Source organism: Leptonotus elevatus, chromosome 1, assembly GCF_054856555.1.
Source record: "Leptonotus elevatus isolate MCC_2025b chromosome 1, RoL_Lele_1.0, whole genome shotgun sequence".
Taxonomy (NCBI): domain Eukaryota; kingdom Metazoa; phylum Chordata; class Actinopteri; order Syngnathiformes; family Syngnathidae; genus Leptonotus; species Leptonotus elevatus.
The window spans coordinates 25,020,332-25,046,407 of NC_141239.1; the positions used below are offsets into that span (position 1 = coordinate 25,020,332).

General features: G+C 40.8%; 2 protein-coding genes and 1 long non-coding RNA gene across 5 annotated transcripts in view; 2 read left to right on the forward strand and 1 right to left on the reverse strand.

The window, feature by feature from the left end:
• Positions 1-143: 143 nt before the first annotated feature.
• mpg (N-methylpurine DNA glycosylase) lies at positions 144-2,454 on the reverse strand. Its single transcript, XM_086081651.1, has 3 exons — positions 2,124-2,454; positions 1,033-1,237; positions 144-677 (listed from the first exon to the last, which is right to left on the reverse strand). The coding sequence occupies exons 1-3, from the start codon at positions 2,343-2,345 to the stop codon at positions 259-261; spliced, it is 846 nt and encodes a 281-aa protein (XP_085937777.1). The 5' UTR covers positions 2,346-2,454; the 3' UTR covers positions 144-258.
• Positions 2,098-9,267, forward strand: LOC147181372 (uncharacterized). The gene is made up of 3 exons (XR_015095716.1): positions 2,098-2,195; positions 7,100-7,183; positions 7,290-9,267. It is a non-coding gene; the product is annotated as an uncharacterized LOC147181372 (long non-coding RNA).
• Positions 9,268-9,888: 621 nt separating this feature from the next.
• Positions 9,889-26,076, forward strand: part of rhbdf1a (rhomboid 5 homolog 1a (Drosophila)) — a 44,020-nt gene continuing 27,832 nt past the window's right edge. For 2 of the 3 annotated variants that reach the window (XM_086087724.1, XM_086087733.1), the window contains exon 1: positions 9,889-10,366. The gene's annotated coding sequence lies outside the window, so the exon portion shown is untranslated. The remainder of the gene's footprint in view (positions 10,367-26,076) is intronic. The other variant, XM_086087741.1, reaches the window with a different exon arrangement.

The window sequence follows — 26,076 nt, forward strand, 5'->3', positions numbered from 1 at the left end:
TGATTTTATACACCCATGACTTTGAGTCTAACCTGGGTGAAGATCCAAAGCTACTTTAAAGCAAAGGGGCGGAGTCACCATCATGCAGGAACATCCACATACCCATATAAGGTATTCGACCCCAAAAAACTTCCAGAAGACTTTTGGTGAAATTTGTCGCATGCCATCTTTTAATTGAGTTTGTGAAAAACCTCAAATTGACTGACAGGAAAAATTGCGCAATTGATTCAGAGTCTGAGTCTCAAAAATGTTGTCCTTTTATGTTTTGTTACACAGAGTTTGACAGTGGAGGTCCGATAGATTCTCTCCTCTTTCAGCCATTTTGTCCACCACGCTAACAAAAGCGTTCCCTTGGAGGTAAAACCGCAGAGGCTTCTTGGCCCACTCCCCGTGGGACTCGATGCCAATGCGTGGCGCCTCCACCACGACCTCACGGTGGGCGTCAACCGCGGCGGGATCCGCGTCCTCCAGCCACACCTCCGCGTCGGACGCCAGGTCGCGGCGGTCGAAGTGTCGCGGGACATCCAGGGCCTGGCACAGCTTGGAGGGGCCGTTGCACAGTTCTTTGTCCTTGAGGGGACGAGCTCCCTCTTTGCGTCTGGCGGCCCTCAGCTGCCTCATGATAGCGTGGCCCTGCAGCGGCTCCAGCGAGCGCAGCAGCACGGCGGAGCCGTCGCCTGTAAGAAGCAAATGTTACGCTTTGTTGCTTCACCTCTACTTGGCCTTCATTACACACAATATCAGGGGTTTTCAAATTTTGGGGGTCCTGGAACCCCTGATAGTGGCGATTTCTTTTTTTTTTAAGGAATATCTCATTATCCTAATACCAATTTAAACTACTGTTAAAATATTAAAATACTATAACTACCATGTGGTCCTTTGCCACCATCTTATAGCATCTAAAGGCAATTACTGTAATTGAATTACAGCGCCAATTATCCACAGATTTTCGCTTCAACAGCAGGGCTCTATCCTGATCCCCCGTGATGTTCTGTAAAATTGTACATCATACACATTTAAGCTTCCATTGACCTTGACTGGAGACGTTCATGCAGAGGTAGATGCCATAGATGGGGTACACGTATATGGTGCCGGGCTTCATGAACATGGCCGTGTTCCTCTCTGTGCGCTTGCCCCCAGCAGAGTGTGACGCCTTGTCTTCTCCCCCCAGGTACGCCTCAGTCTCCACCACGCGGCCTCTCAGCTCTGTGCCGTCCTCACGCCGACGCACCAGGACCTTTCAAACGAGGATGCAAAAACACAAGTATGTAAAACTGCCTTTCGTGTTTTCTAAGCCTAAACATTGCTTTAAAAAAAGATATAAACGCATACAAGTCAGCACCTCATTAGGTACACCTGCACTGCACAATGTGAGATACAATATTGTATCCAAAATCGTATGAGAAAAATGCTTGGTTTTGATTGACACATGAAGATTATATTGTAATCACTTCATTGGGATTTTTGGGGGGTGAGCAATTTACATTGTTAGAGACAAACTGTTTTTGTTCACAATTGACACAGAGATTTTAACAGTGCTTGAGCTCTTAACTCAGACCAAAAAGTCATCTTTCTAACATTTTGTGAAAGTTATGACTCAGTTATGCTGTTCATATGATTATATTATATGGTAAGAAACAGTTTTCTTGATAATTGACATGGTTAGGGATGTTTTATTAGATATGGTAATAAACATTGTTAGAGATTAATCATACTGTATCAGTGTACGGTAAAAACTAACACTGGCACTAGTGAATAAACACTTATGCAGAGACAGATATATCATATGGTAATAATAAACACTTATTTTTGCACACAACTAACACAAATATGGGTACTTTGTATTTAAAAAAAATATATATATGGTTACTTGCGCACAATTGACACTCGTAGACAATGTTATAAATGATTTTTGTGTATAACTCATACTGCCAGAGAATTAAACAGTACTTGAGAGCTATAAATAAAAAATAAAAATACTGTGTGCTGTACAAGCAAAATTACCTTCAACCTGAAGTGTTACTTTCGAATGTAATTATTTACATTACATTTAATGTTGCTGTATAAAAAGTATCTTAAGTGTTTTATCGATGGCTTCAGCCACCAGGTGACACCCAAGTTACCTTGCCGAGGAAAGCTTTGGCCAAAGCGACGCAAGGTTGTGTGAAGAAATCCTCTCCCAGTCTCCTCCGCAGGTCAGTAGTTTGACCGCCACTGAAATAAACACTGTGCACCGTTTCATTCAGTTTGTGCTGTTTGCTCCCAGCAACTAATTCGCTCTCAGTATTTGCTTTTTGGTCAATTTTGCGTGACGTCAGCTTTCTCTTACGCTCCGCCATTATCATGTATCACATGAAAGTGACAGTTTTAATTTGCGTTGTTTTTGAGAAGCGCTTTTCTTTTTTTACTTGTCTGTCCTGGAGGTTTGTTATGATTAATGTGAACGAGCTACTGCTAAACAGGAAGTACATATATGAAGTGATACGACAAGCGTGTTTGCTCTTAAAGGGAACGCGCACCTTATGTCAATGCAAACATAACTACTGAATATTTTCTCTTCATATATTTGTTTTGTTTGGACTAGTGGTTAGTACGTCCGCTTCAGAGTTCTAATATTCTAGGTTTGAATCCCAGCTACTTAGAAGATATGATTATGTTGAATCATATGAAAAATAAAATATGAATTCTGCTAAATGGCAACAGATAAATGTACCTTGTGCCATCTAGTGGTGTAACATTCAATTGTTCTGCCTATCACAATACGTTGCTAGCATAGATAGGTGAACGAAGAAGTATTTAATGAATAAACACTGATTTTCAGATAGATTATGTGGATCGTTTTTCTGTGACATCGCTGATGCTCTCTAGGATGTCATGTACTACCTTGAATGGGAATCATTGCCTTAGTGGTTTGGCTGGCGACCAATGCATGGTCTCTACCCTGCCTCCTGCGAAAAATAGTATTAAGAACTAAAATGCTAATTATATAATGTACAAAAAATTAACAAATATAAAAATCTCCAAATTTTATGGCAAAACAAAGACATTCACAAATGATACAAAATAATAGACAAAAAAATGCGCAAATGTTAGAAACATACCTCATTGTGGACACAACTATTAGAAAATATCCAAACAAATATTACCGGGTATATTAGATTTTACAGATATGTTCAGGAGTTTATCCAGTTTTACTTAATTAGTCTAAAAAATATTTATTGCAGATCAATGAATGCTCTTCCGCTAGATGACAGAAGGTACGATAATCCAATGTATTTGCCTTTGTATTTATCATTTCCGTGACATTTTGGTATGAATCTTATACTACAGTGCACATATATAAAATCTTATAACACACATAAGATTTTCCCAATTTAACAAGTGTGTTTTGCTTTTCAATCTAATGATTACTCCATAGTTTGAACAGTTGACCCTAAGAGGTTATAAATAGAGCTCGCATGTGCTTTTGCCCAGAAAGGGGACAACGCCAATTTGGCTTCAGGCACTTTGGATCTCTACAGCTTCCCTGGCACACAAACTGTTAGTGACAGACCCCCCCAAAAAACCTCATCTTCAGGATCTTATTGTTTAAAATGGGATAATTCAAGATTGCTTTTGCTCTTCTGTTTGGCAATAAACCAATTTGCTGATTTAAACCTGCGTGACAGCCAGCTGGAAATGTGCTGACCGTGTCCAGTCAAGTCGTCCCTTGCGCTGATTGTTGACTTTGTGAGTGGGATAGCCGTTGGAGCGGCTTTCGAAGCCTGTGTTTGCTTTGCACCTCCCTGCAGCCTGTCAGCAGCGGCAGCAGAGTGAAGTCTGAGCTGGTTTTGCCGTTACCGTCACAAAGCTGCATCTTGTATAATCTCAACATCTCTGCGCTAGAGATATTTTCAAAATGTCCGGCAAGGCACATTCCGCTTCCTCAACGGAACATGTGAAGCTCATTACTGCGAGAACGAGGAGGACAAGTGTATCTTCTCAGCGTTTGATGCTTTTAATGATTCATGGCGTATGATTAATGATTCATGCGGCCCTTTAAAGCCTGCGAAGGTGTGGCGTGCGATGCACAGACCACAGGTGGTCTGCCTCACATTGAGGTTAAATCACCATGTCAGAGAAGACACATACAAAAAAAGAAAAACATCGCACATGTCCTTGACACCTACAGGAAGTGAAATAGGTGGGGAGTGGGTGGGGGTTGCTTCTTGCTCATGTGTGCAGCTTGAATAGGCTCCACTCTTTCTGGGAAGATTTTGTGCAAGATGTTTGAGTGAGTCCATTCAGACATTCATTAGTTTGGAAGTCTAGTACAGGGACTGAATTGTTTCTTAAGACACCCTCATAATCTTAATGCTAATTAAACATATAGCTAGCATGTTTCGAGGAAAACGTCGTGATGTCACAATAACATTTAGAGAAAAAAAATGTGAGCTTATGAGAATAAAAACATAATAAGGGTAAAAAGATGTCATCTTGTGAAAATCATTATTTTAATAAAAACGCGTTTAACAAGAAAATACAATTTAAAAAAATTCTCATAACATCATGCTATTTATTCTGGAAAAACGTCTTTATTCTCTAAAAAAATAGGACTATATCCTTAAAAATATATATTTGTCCGAGTGGTTGTAACTCAACATATATATATATATATATATATATATATATATATATTATTTTTTTTTACTTGAGTACTTTTGTCAAGAAACACTACTTTTACTCTGTTACCTTGAGGTACATTCTGCTTTATTCTTGTATTTTTATCTGCAGATATTTATTAATGCTTGAGCGATTGTCTGTCAGCGAGACTAATTGACATTTACTAACTTTAATAACTAACTACGTTTACTAATTGCCCAATCAAACAGAGCCAGGCGGTCACATGGCCAGACCCAGTCTCCGGGTGGTGGCGACACACAGAAGTTACCAAAGTTTTTATATCAAACATGGCAAAAAATCATCTTCAGGGAAGCTGTGGCTGTGGTTTCGTGAATGCGCGAGCGCATGCATAATGAACCCATTGTGGAGTGTCCCGAATAGTGCTATATAAATTGGATGTATTATTATCATTATTATTATATTTTTTATTATTAAAAATTCTGCATTTCAGCCTACAAGAACTCCACTTGTAAATTGAGAAAACACATTGCGGTTTTCTATGCAATCTCTGGCTGATGAGCCTATCGTGCTGTTTTACGAATGTGAAGACAATAAGAGCGTTTCTTGTGGCAGAACCTCTCTTAACATATAATGTTATTTTAGAATGATTTTATGTAGTATTGTTTTGGTTCAAGTAATATTGGTGGGAAATATATTAAGTTGCACATTCATATATTTGTCTATTTGACATTCATGCTTGGATTAAATCAAATAAAAAACTGAAATCTTACCAATTATTAAGTACTTGAGTACTAGTCACTCTTATACCAGTAATTATTTGCATGGCTGCCTTTTACTTTTACTTGTGTGATGTTATTCCAAAAATAACGGTCATGGCCTCGTGGTGTATTTCACTTCTGCTTTTTACAGAATGGCATCCGTTGATGAACCATTTTATGTAAGTCACGTCGATAGACAAAGAATCTGACAGTGTGTCCTCATTAAAACGTTGACCTTTCTTTTTTTACTTTGTCATAAAGCTATGAAACGTTTCACCGGAGTCAGGCAGTAAAACGTTGTTGTTGTTTCTCCAGGCCTGTCTACAGGGGTCTTTTTGTGCCCTTTTTGACTTTTTATTTTATTTTAAAGATCCCCTTCTGCTGCACTGTTTAGCAGCAGCAGCAGCCAGCTTGGGTGCTCGTTGAAGCAAGCAGCTCTGAAGAGCAGCAGTGGCGCCAGAAAACAACAACAAAGTCACTCTGTGCTGTTCCAAGACATGAGCTTTCTTCCATTTGGTCAAAGGAAAGAGGAAACATTTCTTAATTCTTTTGACAGCATTCTTTTAGTTAAGCATTACCCTGGCGCTCAACCCTTTTTTTATCAGCGTTTGATAGATGAGGCTTCAGGGGGGCCTTGAGTGCTGCTAAGGTCCCGAGTTGCTTCCTAATTGCAGCTTTTACCCTCGCCTTAACTTATGACAGTCCCGAAGGGGAAACGTCGCCATTCATTACCCCCCACCCCACGGCTTCGTGCTTTATCAATCAGAGACTCCCAGCAGGCTAGTGAACGTGCCTTAGTGCATGTTAAGTCAATTGTGCTGGAAAGTCTCATGTATGAGCTCCTGTGGTTGATCAGCAGCAATTAGGAGAATCTCTCAGAATGATCTGAATTTACCCGAGTAGTTGTCAGTGGCTCCGTACATTACTGTAGTGTAGATTTTCTCACAGTTAAAATCAAATTAACATAAATGGATACATTTTCACCATGATGCAAGTATCCGACACACTTGTTAATCAGTTAATTCATTAATCAATCAGGAGATGATTATTTTTTATCTTTTTTTGTGTGTAGTATGTGGACATTTGTAATCTAATACGCTTGTATTTTTCCTCACAAAGTTTGTATTTTGTGTACATTTGTCTAATAATTATATATGTTTTCTTATATTTATTTTCCATTTCTACATTTTTAACATAATATTTTCTAGTTAATATTTATTTTTGTCAAAAATTTTGTATTTTTTAATATTTGTGTCTAATATTTGGTATTTTTCTTTTTTCTTTTTGTTTTGTGTCTATGATTGAGCCTTTTTTTTGCAATATTTGTCATTTTTGTAATGCTTTTTATTGTTATGGTTTTAAAGTCCACTGTAATACTAATAAACATTTGTATTTTTTTATATTTCGGTTTTACTCATGTGTTTAGATTTTATTTTCATCGAAAATGTTTGCGTTTTTCTTCTAGTGATATTCAATACCACTTTTCTTTCGACTGATACCAGTACAAGTACTCAACTTTTGAGTAGTCACCGATACCAGTACGAAGTACCAGTACCATTAGTACTTTTGATACATAAACTTTCCCCCACAAAAAAACTATTAGACCAACAGGTAAAAAAAAAATATATATATATATACATCCCAATATTGCATTTTTCTTAAAATTGTCTGTAATTAATGACAATTTTCTATTTTTCTAATTCCTCATTGCAAAACAGTCTCAAGAGGGCGGCCAATACTGGTATTGGCTGTTGGCCTCACATGTAGCGCCTTCAAAGCAACTGTCCATGACGTTACAATAGGTAAGTGTAATCGTACTGTACATGATCATTCTGTTAGCCTGACGCTACCCGTCAGAAGTTATAAGACATCACTTTATAACATCTGTCTTCATGTGCCTTAATGGAGATGTAGATAAGAAGACATTTCCATGAAACGGAGTCTCTCGTGCACTAAAAACCTCAGCCGAGGACGACCGCCTTACCCCCTTGTCAGCACGTCGGAAGCCCCCTGCTTCCCACCATCCATCACCCATCCGCCAGAATATTCCCAGGTGGAGCCGAGCTGTCGCTCAAGCTGTGATGGAATGCGCTGGTCTTTTCATTAAATGTAGCGGCAGAGTGCTGCGTCTCAATCCGAAGCTTCACTCCCTTCTGCAGAGCAGGAATAAGTGATTGTGGGCTTTAGATTAAAAAAAAAAAAGTGACAAAGCATGACCTGTGAGGGTGAATTCGGATGTGTCTTTAAGCCACTGTAATGGGAAATCATGTCTGTCCACACATGGGAATCTCATTTTTGTGCGTGTGTGTCCTCTGAAATCTTCATCCCCTCCATCTGTTCACGTTGACAGCGTCCCTCTTTATCGTTGCTTGTGATTTACATTTCCTGCTACGCACATTCAGACATACACTGCATTTAGTTCATGGAAGATGCATCTCTGTCTGCCTTCACTGCCCTGTTAGCATTCAGCAGCAGACGCCACGCAATTCTGAAGACAGATCAGAGGAAATGATATAAAATGCTTCAAAACATCGAACCCATAAATCTTCATAATGATTAATTAACATCATTGCATCATTTTTGTTCATAAATTTTGTATGGGCCTCAGAGGTTATAAGAAAGTTCTCCACCCTTTGTAATTATTCATCATTGCACATCATTAATCACAAGCGAGCTGTACAGTACATCCATTTTCTTTGAGTCCCCGATCAAGTTAGCATTACATAAGATATAATCAGCTGGCAAACGTCATATGTCTTATCTACCTTCGAAAAGGACTGAACTGGCACAGAAAAATGGCGCTGTCATTGTGGCTTACTGGCTTCTGCATGTAACTGAGGAGTCGTCGTTTTTCTCATACCATCCACGGTCCGGGTTTCATGAAATACTGGAGAAATTGCATGTGAATGCTGTGAAAGCTAAATTCTCATATTTAAATGTGTGTGGAATGCTTATGAAGTATACTGAAATGTAAATTAAGTGAAAATGACAAATTATTAATTGTAGCTGAATGGTAAATAACTCTGCAATCAGCCTAAGCAGGGATTCAAACCTTTATCTCAAATTTGCTCTGCAAATGCTCCGTCGCACTTCCTCAGCCAAAGTGGACTTGCTGTTAACATTAGTGTTGTGAAATGGTATTGACATGGTATGCAATTGTATAATACTGAAAGCTTGCGTTGAATTTGAATGGATGGAATAGATCATATTAAAAAATGGAATCATGTGAAATTACATTAAATACCATGAATGTTAAATAATTACACATGATGTGAAATTAAATGTTTACCAAAAGCCTACTCCAAGCGGGATTTGAACCCTCGAACCCAACTCACCAGTCCTTTGATTTAAATAAATCTCTGACATGGCATGTAATTGTAATGCTGTATAATAGCCGATCCTGAATGGGAATATGCGTTGATTCATTTAAGTGAAATCATAATGCATTTCCCCATATGATAGTTGGTATCAGAGATGGGAAGTAACTAAGTACAAATACTTTGTTACTGTAGTTGAGTAGTTTTTTTTCTGTACTTTGTACTTTCCTGAGTATTTATTTTTTAGACTTCTTTTTACTTGTATCCGTTACATATTAACATGCAATTGGCTAGATTAGAACAACCCGTAAATATGAGGGCAATGCGCGCCGCCACAACAGAGGATACTTTGAACGTTGCAGACTCCCAGTCAACAATATGAAAGAAGGTTCAATCATGTCAGCGAGAAGGAGTGGACCAGCAACATGAGGGAGTGATACTCAACACTGTCGACTCAACACGGGGCAAGTCAGAGACTCAACTGGCCGATGTATACCCATTTTTGCTCCATTAGCTAATACCTTTCAAATTGATGTGTAAAAATACATTTTACTTCTGCTTGTCAAGTACATTTCAGAGCCTGTACTTTATTTACTTTTACTTGAGTAATTATTTGAGCGAGTACTTTTACCAAAGTTGGTTTGGTAAATGTACCTTTTAGCATTCACACAACATTAAATGTTCGTTGCCACACAATCAGTGTGAATGTTTGTCTCTCAGCATTCATACAATGATATATTTGAATGTTTGTCTGTCAGCATTCTCACAATTAGAAGATTGAGATATAAATATTGTCACACTATGATTTCAAGTGAATCATTGTGACTCAGCATTCACACAATAAATTATCATCTCTCAGCATTCACACATTTAATAATTATTCATGATAAGCGGTTTTGAAAATGGATGGATGGATGTTTCCATCACACAACCGTGTGTTTGTATCATTCTCAACATTCACATAAATGTTTGACCCCCAAAACGTTATGCATGCCAGTCTGTCAACAACATCCACATAAGTTTGTATTTTATTTTTTGTATGAATGCTCTTTTCTCAGCATTCTGCTCTATTCGACTGTGGTGACAGCAGCGTTGCGGTTCGTCACATGTCTCGGCGGGACAGAGGCCACGCAGTTTCGGTGGCGTCCACTCCGGATGAGGACGTCGCTTTTAGTCACCGGCGCGGGGCCCGCGAAGGAGGAGAGGGAGCGGGAGCGCCTCCCCGCTCAAGCGCCGATTGGCTGCCACTCATCCACAGGCTCGCCTCCTTCCCACGGACTGTCTCGGAGCCCAGGGCGGGGCTCACACGCTCAAACCCGGCACAAGAAAAACTTGGGCCGGGTCGATGCATGGAGCAGTGTGGGAAGGCTGTATCCGTCGGTGGGAAGCAGAGACGCGGACGGCAGGGTTCTATCCTCCAGGGACGCCGCTGTGGTTGAGAAGCGTGGCCGGATTTGACAACGCGGCGCCGGCGAAGGATTTGTGGCGACGCCGGAGGAGGAAGGAAGGAGCCTTGTGGTGCTGGTGGGGGGAGAGAATCGACCGAGAAGAAGCGTTTATTCCCAGCGTGTAACTTGTCAGGATGATGTGACAAGTCCCGAGGGAGAACGCGGAAATCGGATTTATTTCCCCGCCGCTGGAGATCACCCGAGCCGCCGGCTTTGAACGGTGAGTTGCGGCTACGATTCCACCAGTATGGTGGTCACGCGTGTAGAAGGTCGAGGAAGAGGACCGAGCCTCCTCTTCTTCGTCCTCATCCTGTCTGATGACTTATTTATTGAGTGTATGGTGTGTAATTTTCACAGTGCAAGTAGCAGGCTTATTTTATTATTACTCCACCGGAAAAGTAAGTCTCATGAGTCAGCCAGTTCATTACATAGGCTTTATTGTAACTTTAGTGGGGAAATGTGTGTGTGTTTTTTTAAAGCAGCTGACGGGAATGTTGTGTAAAGGAATGAGGAATGCTGCTGAATAATCATCACGGGGTGAAGTCACGCCATCATCCTCGTCGTCTCCCTCCCACTCCATCACCTCCTCCCTCTCCCTCTTCATCATCAGCCTTTAAAGTTTCCCAAACCTTTGAGCCAAGGCACATATTTTACGTGGATAGAAAACAATCCTAAACAAATCAAGTGGATACACAGGTCACTGTGTAACTTTTGCCATTTAATGGAAGAGAATTGAATTGTTCTGCCTGTCAATATATGGTCTGGCATAGATAGGCGAACACAGATTAAATAAATGATCATTTTTAGACCAATTCAGTGACCTTGGATAATTTCCTGTGGCAGACCTGGTGGGCCCAAAGCCAAGCAAAACAGCAGGTCGGCATGTGAGGAGAAAGCAGCCATGTGCTCCCCATACTCCCGCTCGTTTGAACCTGAAAGTTTTATTGGTGCTTCAGTTTTTAAATCATGCTTCAGGTGGGCCGTGATTCCCCTCTTCCCCGCCGCGGTTTATTAGAAACTGCTGTTTTATTTTGGCAGACATGACACAGGAGCACATGGGCCTGAAACTTTATCGCATGGAGAAGGGGAGGGCACTCATAGCTGGGCATGATGTAACCGCACCGATAAAGCTGGGCGAGTCCTGGGCCACCACGCAGATATTGGGGGTAGGGAGGTGTGGCGGGGCGTCCAGGCCTGGCCTTGTGTTGACTGTCTGGTATGCGGGAGGTTTTTTTTCTCCAGGGGGTCTGCCCTGCAAGTCGTGCCCGCATGACTCCTGGCATGCTGTCTGTCTGTCCGCCTGGCTGTTTCGCCAAGTTCACCCAACACTTGTTTACACCACATAGTACAGTACAGACCGATTCGGTTCACTTTCGATGCGTGGTTAGCAATTGTCGGCATATTTATTGCCACACAAGAAGCTGGCAGGAATAACGTACTGTACTGTGTTGGGTTATGCAAATAAATACAAGTAAGCAAGTCACTGCTTTAATCGTCTACTCTGTATGGTTAGTGAGAGTGGAACAGGATGAAACGGATACCATCATTGGACTCTTTTTGAGGGACTGTTCGCTGTCTGCTAAACTGTACTCGGTCTGCTCAGGGGAGGAAAATGCTATAAAATTTAAAGCTAGCTACTAGTGGTGTTCCCAAAAATCGCTTCTCATTTAATATGATTCAGAATCGATTTTAAATGTCCCAAAATCGATTTTATTAAAATTATTTTATACTGTCTTCCCTTTGTTTGTGTGTGCCTTTATTGGAAGCGCTGTTCATGTTGTACCCGATTTGGCCACTTAATGGCAGTGTGGTTCCACGCGGTCTGATACACTGTTAAGTTGTAGCCACATTAGAGAGTAGAAGGAAAAAGTCACGATCAAGTTAATCCAATAAAAGTAGTTTTTTTGCAGCGTGGAGCTGTTCTTTTGAGTGAGAAAAGTGCCGCGAGTAGCGCGCTAGTGAGCATTAGCGAGTCAGGCTGGAGTCATTACGATTCCTTGAACATCTATAAATTGAAGCAAAAATCATTGTCAAGCAAATCATTTTGAATCAAAAATCGTTCTTAATCGAAAATCGATTCCGAATCAAACCGCACACCCAAAAATCGGAATCGAATCGAATTGTGAGACATTCGAAGATTCCCACCCCTACCAGCTACATAGTGTAGCAGTTGTGGTCTATACACTGTTTTGTGAAAAAAGGCACTTTCCTTAAAATTCAAAACTTAAAGGTATGGACCAAAGGATTTTTATTGGTCTTTCCAGGACGTTTCTTGGTGGAGACTCAAGGTCTTCCTTCCAGTCAAGCCACCGAGGCAAGTGACTATCAATGGCATATGCAAATATGGCTGTGCGAACGCACGCTCCTGATTGGTGGGCTGGTTTCATGTTTGTTCATGGTTGGTTCCTTCTTCGAACCACAGAGGCAAGCTGTTATCAGTGGCATATGCAAATTTGGCTGTGCGGATGCGCGCTCCTGATTGGTGGACTGTTTCCACAGACGTGTGAAGAGTTTGAGTCCTCTGTCTTGTCTTGTCTGCACATGAAAATTTGGCTGTGCGAATGCGCGTTCCTGATTGGTGGGCTGCTTTCAAGCTTGTTCCTGGTTGGCTACTTCCTTGAGCGTCAGTTCTGAATGTTGTGTTTACAAACAGCAACGAAAAATCTTCGGATCATGCCTTTAATAAATGTTTACAAAAAAGTCACTTTAATGTCTCCATTCGTTATTCTGTCTTGCAAAGCAGACCGGCGTAGATCATGACGATTCTTTGCACATCTACAGATTGGAGCAGAAATCATTGGCAATCAAACCATTTTGAATCGAAAATCATTTTGAATTCAAAATTGATTCTGAATTGAATCGCAGACCCAAAAATCAGAATTGAATTGAATAGTGAGACAGTCAAATATTCCAAACCCGTCATTTCTACATGCAAGAGGCTTGTTTTCCATGTTGTCCATGTGGTAGTTCTGTGTGAAAGAGGCTTATTATTATTATTTTTTTTATACCAATCATGGTCTACCTCTCCGCCTGTGTATGGTACACAAATACTTGCATTTCCATTGTCAATGGTTTTGAAATGCACTGTCCAACTTTTTGGCATTTTACCTTTTTTTTTTTCCCCATGTCACTAACTTTGTTGTGTATAGATACTGTAGCACCAACACAAAATGGTGAGACGTAAGCAGTTGTGCCCGACTTGAAGTATTTTAAACGCCAGGCATCATCTGATTGTGTGATGTGTAAAAGGCCAAACGCTGATTATCGTTTAGCTCTTCCGTCAGGCAAATTTTCAGGATTTCTGTGTGAAAAACACTTCTTTTAAAAAACTAAACAAAAAAAACAACAACCATTGTTTATCTATCTGGTCTGGTTTGGTTCACCTCGGTACGGTGCAGAATTTGACAATTTCCATTGCTAGAAATTCTGAAGGGACTGTACCACTTTTCGTCACTGGCATTTTTCCAACTTTTGTCACTGTTGGTTCTGTCAAATATTTTATGTCACAACAGATACCTGCCACTGTATGAGTATCCCCCCCCCCCCCAAAAAAAAACGCAATATCTATCCATAATCTGTACGCAACTGCGTCCATTTAACCTTCCTGTCCTTAGGCAAGGGAGCGGTCGCCAGTTCACATTGTTACTCACTACATCTGACCATGTCAGTATGACAAAGACTTGCAAAATGGTACCTTGGCAGGCTGTGTTGTCCTGGAGGATTTGATGGAAACGAGGCTCTGTAGAGCACAATAGAAAAGTGATTTTGTTGAAGGTCGTCCACCTCAACGTGTTGTGATAAGCGGCCTAATCGCTTCAAGATGACAACTCGTGCGAGTATTCTCGCTTTGACGCTCCAGCCGTTATGATATGACACAGACGTCATTATTGCAAATACGATTCCAGGAAAAAACTCTTTCAGGTTGTACTCCATCCAAAACAGTTGTGTGATTGCCGGTTTTGGATCAGTATCGTTACATGTGTGCTACATATGCATCTAAAAATAAACCAAGACCCCTTTTTACCCCCAGAAAAAAATCTTTTGTTGATTTTATTCATCCATAACATTTCTGCTCAAGCTATGGACAGGTACCACTTAATGTAGTCCTAAGAAACTTCAGGGCTCCCCCTAGAGCCACTGCAGTGAAAATGTAGTGTCACAAAGACATGGTCAGAACTTCAGAAGCTAATGAGCAGCTTTTTAGTGCTGGTAATTAGGGGTGTGCCAAAAAATCGATTCTCATAAGAATCGCAATTCTCATTTAGTACGATTCAGAATCGATTTTAAATGTCCCCAAATCAATGTTATTTAAATTATTTTATACTGCCTGGCCTTTGTTTGTGTGTGCCTTTTATTTGGAGCGCTGTTCATGTTGTACCCAATTTGGCCACTTAGGGGCAGTGTGATTCCAGGCGGTCTATTACACTGTTAAGTTGTAGCCACATTAGAGAGTAGAAGGAAAAAGTCACAATCACGTTAGTCCAATAAAAGTAGTTTTTTTCCAGCGTGGAGCCGTTCTTTTGAGGGATAAAAGTGCCGCGAGTAACGCGCTAATTAGCATTAGCGAGTCAGACTGGAGTAGATCATTACAATTCCTTGCACATCTATAGATTGAAGCAAAAATCATTGTCAATCGAATCATTTTGAATAAAAAAATATTCTTAATCGTAAATCGATTCCGAATCGAATCGCAGACCCCAAAATCGTAATCGAATCGAATCGTGAGACATTCAAAGATTCCCACCCCTACTGGTAATGCTGCGTACCGAATAAGTGTCCTGGCTGGTGCACCAATATTCTAGTCATGGGGTCACCAACCTTTTTGAAACTGAATGCTACTTCTTTGGTACTGATTAATTTGACAGGCTACCGGTTTGATACACACTTCTGAAATTTGCTCAAACTCCCTTTAGTTATCTATCTAATATCATTAAATAGTTAATAACTATTGATATTCATACATGTGAAGACACTGATCATGTTAATGATTTCTCACAATAAATATAATCAATGATTCATGGTAGGAAGCAAATAAACATCAATATACAACACTTAATTGTCTCTAAATCTTTGTAAGAATTTACATTCTCAATTGATCACTTCTACAGCATTCTTAGGAAATCACAATGCCCTATGACTGGTGAGTTATATTTGGTTAGCTCTTTTATAGACCATAAATAAAATGAATGAATTTAGCATCAATGTAATTCTGAAGTGTCCAACTATTCCATACTGTGTTTTAATGAGCATTCTCACATGAAATAACTTGCAATCTGTTATAGGGCGAAGTCAAAACTGTCTTACACCTCACATGCTAGAAACCTTTGAGAATTTGTGAGCTGAACTCATAATGACATCTTTAAATAAATAATCACATTCGAAGTTATTGGCTCACGTGTTAAAGGGAATCGTAGTCGTGACCCCAAAATATATATTTTTTAAATGTAAGGGAAAATGACTTAATCATTGCCAGGCATAGTTCTTTTCACTGTCATGTTTGTGATGTCACAATTTGTGAACGTGTGTGTGTGTGTGTGTGTGTGTGTGTGTGTGGAGAGGTCAGACTCAGACATGTTAACCAACTTGTTCTGCCGCCTACTACTACTATTCTCATGTAGTTTGCCATTGAGTTGGCCTAGACTGACTGCATTGATTTAAAGGAGGGTAAACTACACATTAAATATCTGGCTGCAGTTGTCAAATTATTTTGATTACGTAACAATGGCCATTCCCCCTAATGTTTACATTATATGTAATTGTCTATGTTGTAGATAAAATTGCCAGTGAGTGTTCTTTTAATGTGTTATAGTGATAACTAGAGCCGTTATTACCACTCCCAGCTCAAGTTTAAACATAAAATAAAGTTTTCATTTACATTTTGTGTATTTAAACCAAACCACATGACATCCGCTAGCTAGTCCGCTGGCTTAATGCTAACACGCGATATAGATAAACTAGCATCAATGTTGCTGTAGCTATGACACTAATAGCTATTTGAATATTCCATGTGTTTTTCTCCTCACGCTGCCAGGACGCAAAGCGCAAAAATACATAAATCGTAATTGTAATACTTGAACCACGCAGTGTTAACCCAGTCTCTGATAAAGTGAGGACAAATAATAGGTGGAACAATGGCGTGTGACTAGTGCGTGTGTTCTCCTCAAAAAGGAATGTAAACAGATGCTTTTGCCTTGTCTTCGCTGCTTTTAATTACACAGGAAGTCTTTTCCTTTCCTTTTGAAGCCGGTCCACATTAGCATTCTACAGCTGCCACTCGCTCTTCCTGGAAATACACTTGGCTCGGCGCAAGTGTCCCTCCCGTGGCTTTGTGTGGCTCACAGGCGGCGGCCATGATGGTCGATGTGATGTAATGCCGGCCGCTGCGTGGCTATTTTCAGAACCACCTTCTTGAGCGTAACCTGCAGCCCGCTGGATGCCAATTTAGTCGTACTCACTTATTTGTCTTGCATTTCATGCATTTTAAAACTGTTTGTTGGTGTTTTTATAACATCTACGCATGTGACAATCTTTCGTCAAAAATACATCAAGGATCGATGCGTTTTTACAGCATGACTTTTCTCGTCTTGCTGAAATGAGCGACTGGAGCCCCAATAGCAAGTACGGATTTCACTCATTGGCAGGCAGCATTTGAATACTATGCTGCGTGTATGTGGTGCATGGACACGTCCGCAAACACACACAACCCCCTCTGTCACTGCATTGAACACTTTACATAGCAATAAAGTTATGTGTTTCTTATCAGAAGCTACTCCTGTTTGCTAATGTTAGTCTTTGCATCCAACAAAACACGATGCAGCTCTGCTTACCTTTTGGCATTGGCATAATAGAGAGTATGTCGCGTCTGTGAGGTGTAGGTTGTTTCTAAAGTTCCTCAGCATGGTAGTGTTTCAGACATTGTAAAGTGGAAATCTGTGAGTAATTGAAACCTACCAAAAACTTTTTGCAATTGCCTGTGCTACAAACGGTAGCAAAGCACTACTTATGTCGCCTCATTTCAACATACGTATTTCTTTGACACCAATCAGATAGTGTATAAGAATAGCGAAAAGATGAGTTTTCCGTAGTGCGATGACACCCACTTGAAAGTGGCATTAGATCTTCAACCAGCCTTGCTTATCAAGTCATCTGGATTTCATAGCAGAATTTAATCCTCGACTATTTATTTGTAAATAATTATAAGAAACGGGAACACTTTAAAAAAAAAAAAATACTGAATGCACTTTACGACTTGCACATAGTAACTGTTCAGACTGTTGATTAAATGGGAAAGTGTGAATTACTAACCTTTATCCTCCTTGGTGCAATGTCTTTTCTCTGTTTTATGTTACCTGCCAAGGGACTATGAATGGAAATGAGCTGTATGCAAACTTAACGCAGGCATTGTGCCAGTGTTCATTAATGTGCATTGTCAAATAAGCAATAAAATGAAATGACATGGGTAGAAACTGAAAGTGGGGACATATATTGTGCAAATTGGTGTGAAAGTACAGAAGGGCTCACTCGTGGGTGTATTTTCAGAAATGAGCAGAAAAACGGTTTACTAGATTGTTTAATTTCACATGTGTGGGCAGGCATTCTAGAAACCCAACTACTTGTATACAAGACATTAAAAAGTCAATTTTCCATAATATATCCCCTTTTAAGCTAACAGGCGGCGTTTGCGGGGAGGAAGACGTGTCATTAGGGTTATTGGCTGCCGCGTGCTTTGGGTCCCGGCGCACTGACACGGTGTCTGGAGCCGTTTAACCTCAGGCCAGAGCTCAGTTACGAGGTTGTGGGAACGCTTTGTATATTTTCCCAGAAGCGGCGGCGGCGGCGGCAACCATGACTCCTTGAACTTTGACTCCTGAGTGGCACTCTTTGAGGGCGTGTCGGCTGGAGATTAGCCAATAAATGTCTTACCTGACACTTTGGTCCAGAAATATCCATGTAGGCCATGTTGCAAGCGCACATGCCATACGTGGGTGAAATCTTTGACGCAGGCTCGCGTTACAAGGTTCACACAAACCTCCGTTACACCAGCATAACTTGAGGGGGAAGTTGGAAGCAAACCGCTGTGGTAAAGATGCTTTACTATCACTGCTCAGGAATGTTTCGCAAGATGAGATTCAATATACTAGTATTGTGCTGTACAGGCCCAACTGATACATGGTTCAACTTTTTCAATAGGTTGCACCGCATAGGTTTTAGTTGCACCTTTTTTGGGAGGTACAGCATGACCATATTTACTCGTGATGCACCAAATATTCGGACACCGAAAATGGCTATTTTTTCGGGGGCGACAGACGCTGTGTGTGACTTTGCAGTCCGTTCCCGAAGCCGATTAGCTGGTGCGAACAAATGTACATATTTATTTTTAAACGTTGGTGAATATGTAAATGTGCGGATTTTAAGTGCGCCGCACCTTGTCCTGCCGCACACGCATCCGTCCCCGCCTGTGCGAACTACATTGACTCTAATGTCAGAAAAATGCTCAACCCTCGTGCCAGTCCTAAATAAATATTTTATAATAATATTATAATTTAAATTAATGATAATAAATGCAGTGATAGTAAAAATTGTCATACCGGTAAATTATTTTCGTCTTTTTGATTTTCGGCCAAGCATTTTAATTTTCGATTTTCGGTTTTGGTCAACCATTTTCATTTCGGTGCATCCCTAATATTTACTCATGTATTGTTGTCTCAATTTGATTAGCATAGTTACAGATGATGTAAAGATTGACAGCAACTCAAGTAAAACCAGAAAACTTCCAGCCAATCCTGTCGCGTAGCGTCATCGGCATGCACGCAATCCACCAAAAGATCCTGAGCCGATCTAATCACCCGAGCGGTACCTACACAGTATCACACAATGACAGGCTAATTAACAAGCAGTTTCTTAGCGTCCTTAATTACTGATTGAATATGAATTTGGGATGTCGTTGTGTTGATGTTGTGTTGATGAAGTCGTTGATTGCCACGGTGTGACTTAAGTCAGTGTGGAGTCATGGCAGTGCATGTAAAGCCATGTAGTAATACTCTAACGTCGCGTCTCCTGCGTTAATGCCGTCCATATGTGTTGTGTGAATGGAGCAGCAGCACACTGGAGTTAGATGTGGACCGCTTAGCGGCCCCACCAGCATCGCATACCGCACTCACTCCAACGGCCTTCCCAGAAACCAGGGTGTGTTTTGGACTCTCGCCGCTCGGTCTTAAAACACAAGCGCGAGCCACACGTTTGGATTAGTGCGCTTTTTTGTAGCTGTCAGTTCATCCGTTGGAGTGTGATGAATGTTTGTCAGTCAAGAGGTGGCAAGATGGCTCCCAGCCAGACGTTGCCGGCGGATTTTAACAAGCACCTGAGCCCGGAATCCAACTTTCCCTTTCCCTCCTCCTCCTCCATCTCAGTGCCACTTTTTCACACACAGTTCTCCTTTTCGCACGCTGACAGACTGAGTGGAAAATGATGTCAAGTCTCTCTTTTCACGGTGCCCTCAGTCACAAAGGCGTCGCTCTGAATTTGTGGCGAAAATAAACAAAAGTTGTAGTTGTCCTCCCACTTTGAGAGAGTAGAAAAGTATTTTTATTTGCCTCTTTCCTCTCGTCCTTGCTGATGTCATTTTTCCTGACTGCTTGGTGCCCCCGCCGTATGACAATAATTGCTTGGCTGCCCACTGAGTCTCTGTTTGAAGGCCTTTGTCCTCCTTGCAGTTTGCAATGTGATGGTCCCAGTGGACCTGCTCGGGTCTTCCCAGTCTTCCTGTGCGTCCTTCTGGACTTTTACGTAGTCTATCTCTCAGTCCAGCTGTCACTCCACCTCCCCCTCCTTCCTTCCTTTGCGCTCGACCTCTCTGGACTTCATCTTGGTGACACCACCAAGTCTATGTTTATGTCAGGGACTTGGGAAAAAAAATCATACAGGGGACTGGATTTTTCAATCTGTGCAGACTGTACCTAATGTTGTACAGTGTTACCTTGGAGTTTGAACGTCTCAGAACTCGTACAATTCAGACTTCAACCAAAAAATCTGAGTAAAAAATGCCTCGGAGTTTGAACTCATTTTCGTAGTTCGAACACCCAAGCAAAGCCGAACGTACCTTGAAAACGGGTAGCCGAGTGAAGTTGAGCGAAGACGAGCAATGCCGAATGCTCACATTGCGGTAGTTGAGATGATACGTTGCTCATTTCCAGTCAGATCGTGAACACTCCCTGAGGTGCTCCATACTCGTGAGTGCATTTAGATTTTTCCACAACAATTTTCTCCGCCATGGGCCCAAAGAAAGACAACAGTGCCAGTGGCAGCAAAGCAAAACATACAGTGCTACGAACCACAGTGGAATTAGGAAGGAGATTATCGCGCCGTTGTAACTATTGTGACTACTTCTGTAAATACTGGAATGAGGACCCCCCCCTTAGCTGTTCAACAACGTGCCTGACGTTAAACAAGGCACGCAAGGACCGCTTAGTAGGCTAACAATATGCCCAATGTAAAATACACAAACTCAGCTCTGAACTAAAGCTAGAATTAACATAGCATTTATCATCCACTGATGCCATCACACCACAATAGGTAAGGTAAGGTAGTTTTATTGTTTAAATACTGTACAGGGTGTAAATGTCAAAAACATAAACCGAAATTAAAATAGGAAATCTCTGTTTTTGGAGCTTGGGAACGGATTCATTGCATTTACATGATTTCCTATGGGAAAAAATGTTTCGGATGAACAATTCGGACTTTGAACACTTCACAGGAACAAATTATGTTCAAACTCCGAGGTACCACTGTATTTAAATGATCTGAAAACATAGCAACTAATTGAAATTGATAGCATCACTCAATGAACCAGTTTGATGTTCTGCAATCAAAAGTGGAAATAAAGGTAATTCAATAATAGTGAAATGTATCTTTAAATTAATAAAAGGAAAGTATTAATCCTTTTTAGAATAGCATTTGATTAATTGGAAAAATATGTAAATAATGTACTGTAGTAGGATATCCTAAGAAGTCTACGCAGATGAAACTATCTGTATTATTTATAAAACAAAATAATTATATAAAAGCATTTAATGGATGAATTTGAAAAAAAAATGGAATTCATGCAGCATAAATGTACTGTGTATATATATATATATATATATTGGCAAAAAATACAACAAAAATAAACATGTTATTTAATTAAAATAATTGCAAAAATGTATACTTGTAAAGGAGGTCCACAGTAATTAAGTAAAATACAAAACATTGATTAATATAATTTGATGTTGCCATTCAAAATGGTGTACAGCAAATTCATTTTTAGTTCATTATGATGCAATCATGCAAATATGATGTGAATTCAGTATGATGTAAAACCACTGATTTAACACCAGCTGAAGCGTTACATCATTCATAGGACTGGCCCCGCCCCCCTGATTGATTCTTGCTCCCAAGATGTTACATCACAAATATTCCCACCATCTAATGATATTATTGCACTTGTTTTGACTCACTACACGACATCAGCGTGGAAGCATGATTCCTCCTTTACATGGTGTCGATGTTGAACCCTAGTCTTTATTAAAACCGCCTCCTCTTTGAATGCTTGTGTAGCAGATGAAAGAGATTCAAATAGTAGTGGAGCATGAATCACATGACCTGCTTGTTGCAGAGAAGGAAGGGAAACCTGAAGATGAGACTGTGCAGCTGTTGCCTCTGATTTAACAAAAACAAACCAAACAGAAAGTAAGTCATCTCGATCAGGTTTGTCTTTCCAGCACTTAATCAGACTCAGATGTGACCTGAAAGAGTGTGTTTTCTCTCTCCCACTTAATCGATGAGGGATTTGCACACACACAAACTTTTGGCTGTAGTTGATTTATTAGGTGTGTGTTTGTGTGCGTGTATGTGTCCTTGTATTGAACATCAATGGAGTCGATCAATGTGTTGCCCGGGCTGCAAACCCTTCAAGGGGATGTTTTAGTGTTCTTGTATTTTCACATACCATTGTAATGCATACAGTATTCATAAACATTTGTTTCATGCATCCATTCATTTTTTATAGCGCTTATCCTTATGAGTGTGGTGGGTGAGCTGTTGTTGCCTATTTCTTTGAAGTGACCAAAGGCTTACACAGTATAGACAAACAACCATTTGAAATCTCCTTCTATGGACAATTTACTTTAATATACCTGGCAAAGAAGAAGAGCTAGATAAGTGCACGACATTTACCATTATGATCAACGTGAATTTTTCATTTTTTGGGACTGTTTTTCGAGTAACCCATATGAGTTGATTCAAGAGTTGCTGGTTCAACATTAAACGAATAACGAATGCGAGTTTGGGTGTTAAAATATTGCCGCATGGTTTGACTTGAACACGAGCTCAAAGACAATTCCGAGATGACGTCACAAATCAAAATGGCGGTCTTACTCGGTGAAATGACGCTCTTCGCTCATTGAAAAGCATGGGACTTTGGGTTGTTGTAATTTGATTTGTGAGGATATTTTTTATTTCAAAATGGGTTGAAATGTTTCGGTTTGTATGATAGTCACAATCAAAAGCAATGCAACCCGCCGTTTGTTTTTACCGTACAAAGGAAGCATTTCAAGTAAACCATTTTAAACTGAAAAGAAAAAGTGGAGTGTGGTGTGTCTAACGCATTTACATTAATTGTACGAAACGAAGTTCTTGCGGCGTCTGAGGGAGGCTGTGTACATAATGAGACAAGATATTATATATATATATATATATATATAGACTTGCACCGCTAACAACAAACTGTTCCCACAAAGTTGTGAGCATACACTTGTTCAAACGTCCTGATGAGACCAATCCCTAATTGATGACTGCATTGATTGACAGATGCACCCAAGCAAACTCATCTTGTCATATTAAATCCGACTTGTCCTCCAAAGCTCCTCTTGTGGTGACTTGGGAACGCTTCATCCCTGTCATGCTCGGCAACTTTTCTCAAACGACCTAACGAGGCGAATTGCCTTTTGCGAGCGGTCGCACGTCGGGACGGGATGTGTGCACGTCGTTTCCGTGGTCGTGTGGACCGGATGTGTTGAATGCATCCCGTTGTGCGTTTGTGTTTATGTGTGCGTTTCCTGCCCTGCTTCCTTCCCTCCCAGTACTCCCAGTAAGCGCATCTCTATGTGCTGGTGGAGGAAACGGGATGACAGAACCGATGACTCCTTTTGTGGAGTATTTCTAATCCCGTTGAGTGATTTCAACACAATGCTGAGCCAGAATGGCGCGTGTTGCTGCTGTGGATGTAATCATCTTGGCTTACGCTAACAATAAAACACACAGTGGGAATTTTCTTGGCTGTACCATTTCCAATAATTGGAAAAATGAAGCTCGCTCCAGATTTTAGTTTTTTTTTTCTTTCCTCCACCGTCTTCCAATCACGCAGCACAATGAGCGTTGTTGAACATCAGGCGGCACAATGCGGGCTTTTGTGGCCTTGATTCAAGCTGATATCATGCTGGAAACTATTTGGATGGCTATCACATGCTGTTTCTCCTCTTACTCGCTTTAACAAGAGAATGTCAAACCTCCTCCAGACAATCAACGGCTTGTTTTGGGGGCAATTTAAGGTGCGTGTGGGAGCTGCAGAAAGCACTCATTTTGTTTGAGTTATGTCTTTTAGCAGGGTGTGCAGCATTGTATCAAGAGACTTTCGAGATAGGTTAGTGCTGTACTTAATCGCCAGAATTCTTTTTCCCGCCTTAGATTGGTCATAAGGGAGAAATTCACTCTGCAACCCTTGTCACAATGTCTCGTGTGATCTATTTAATGCATGTCTGGTCTGGCTAGTCATTCTAGTCTCAAATGGAAATGTGCTCAAAGCTTGCTTGCTCGGGGAACAGCAGCAGTACAATGTGGCCACTTTGAATAAACTATACACACTGCATTATGTACAATCAATAGATGAGTGCCTCTGTGTCCAGATTTTGGTGAATTCATTTTGAATTCCTCGCAGCATATGAAACTTTGTTGTGACTTTTATCCCGTGTTCCACTTTTGCCTTTTGCGACGCCAGCATAGCTCCTCTCTGATTTTGGCACATTTTGACAATGAATGAATGGTGACAAATTAAGTCTCTCTCTCTTTTATTTTTTATTTTTTTTAAAGATTAGTTTCAGTTCGTTTATCTTTCACATTTACTGAAAAATCCTCTGAAAGGTCACCGTTGTCATGTTGGCAGTTTGTCTGAAGTCGCTGCCATGACTACTGAAGCCTGACACTCCAAGCTTCCTTTTATCTTCTTGCGTTTTTGCTGTCGTCGTTGTCGACTTCCTCATTTGAGCAAACCTCTTACCTGTCTGCAGATGTTGCCACATTTTGAATTACTCTCATGAAGCAGGATATAATATTCTGCTGTGAATTTTTGGTAGCAATAAAACACTTCTATTTTTTTTTTTATAGTTAATATCATGCTGGCAATCTGTGCAGATGTGTTTTAATTCTAGCAATGAGCAGCATACCATGCTTTGTTGTTTCTATAGGAGTGTTTTGAGTCCAAATCAATCCCAACATTCTATCAGGATTTATGTTTACTTATAGTGTCATACTGCACAACGTCTATTCGTCTTTTTTGTCCTTGACGCCGATGATATATTTGATGTATTCCGCTTACCTGGACCTGTGAATTGTAGTAAAATTTGCCGAGACATTATAGCGTATAGCTAGTTTTAAACCTCAGCCATGGTTGTCTGTTCACTTCTGGCCTGAGGTCAGTTCTTGGGGAGTGTCACAGTCCTGTTGAATTTCATGAATCGCCCTGAACAGTCAGCCCCAGGCGGGCTTCAGCCTTTTCTCCACAGTGTGCCTGTCATGCATAAACTCTCTCTGACCCGGGTTGATACATCGGCCCTCAAGCCGCACACACACACACACACACACACACACACACACACACACACACACACACACATGCACATATACTAATAGGCAGTGAGCGCAGGTGGAGATCCAGCCGCTGTAAGATAAGCTTTCACTGCAAACAAAGCGCTTTTTTAGGTGCCTCAATTGCAGTCGCCGGGTAAAATTGGCTGCTTATCAGCGGCTCGACTTCACAAAGCAGCCGTTTGAGCGCGTAGAGTTGGTCGGTGTTTTTGGGTGTTCCTTCATCTAAAGTGTCTTACTTGCAGCTTTCAAACCTGTGGTCAATTGCTTCCTCGAGATTGCAGAAACAAACAAGGCTCGCCACCACTTGAGACATGATAAGATTCACTTAGCCAATCTTGTTTTTCCGCTGACGTGGCCATAAACAGTACTTTCCAGGAGTATTCTCATTATATTTGTTGTTTTTGTGATGCCATAATAACCGTTTGTAATTGCTTTTCCAAACGCAGAAACGGAAGGACATTAATACTGTATGTCAAGGGGGGCTCCCATTAAATATTTTTTTCCGTGTCCCTCTCGCCATGCTGTATGAATACAAAAGGAATCCATCCGTGTCCTACTATCTATCTATCTATCCAATGTTGTTCACGGTGTCAAAGTAACTGCCGTGTGGAAAAGGTCATTAAAACAACAAAGCTCGTGACAGCGGCCTTTATGCACACGATTGTAGTCAATTATCTGCACTGGAAACAAAAGTGAGATTATAAAACTGTGTGCCAGTCGCAGTGGGTAAATAATTTACCTGTGGGGTTTAAATATTTCAAAGCATTGAGTCAGCTTTGCATAAAATAATGTTTTACCAAGCTCGGTTTCATATTTGATTTCCTGTGCAGGATATTGACTCTGCCTTGGACCAAAATACTGTAATACAAAATTTCCTGCCTTTTCTCAGCTGCTATCTTGATATTGGGAGTGGTGCGGCAGCCAAAATGTCACACACAATCAGGTTTAAGAGCGAAATAAAGCGGCACAATGGGCATGTTGCTTGTTTTTCTTGCAAGCCTTTTTTTGCGTCTCACCAAGCAGCACATTTGA

Bases quoted from the DNA above. Each gene is read 5' to 3' on its own strand.
- mpg (XM_086081651.1), bottom strand. From the start codon at position 2,345: ATGATAATGGCGGAGCGTAAGAGAAAGCTGACGTCACGCAAAATTGAC. The intron at 1,238-2,123 runs GTAACTTGGGTG...CTCGTTTGAAAG, and splicing joins CCAAAGCTTTCCTCGGCAAG to GTCCTGGTGCGTCGGCGTGA. The intron at 678-1,032 runs GTCAATGGAAGC...TGCTTCTTACAG, and splicing joins CATGAACGTCTCCAGTCAAG to GCGACGGCTCCGCCGTGCTG.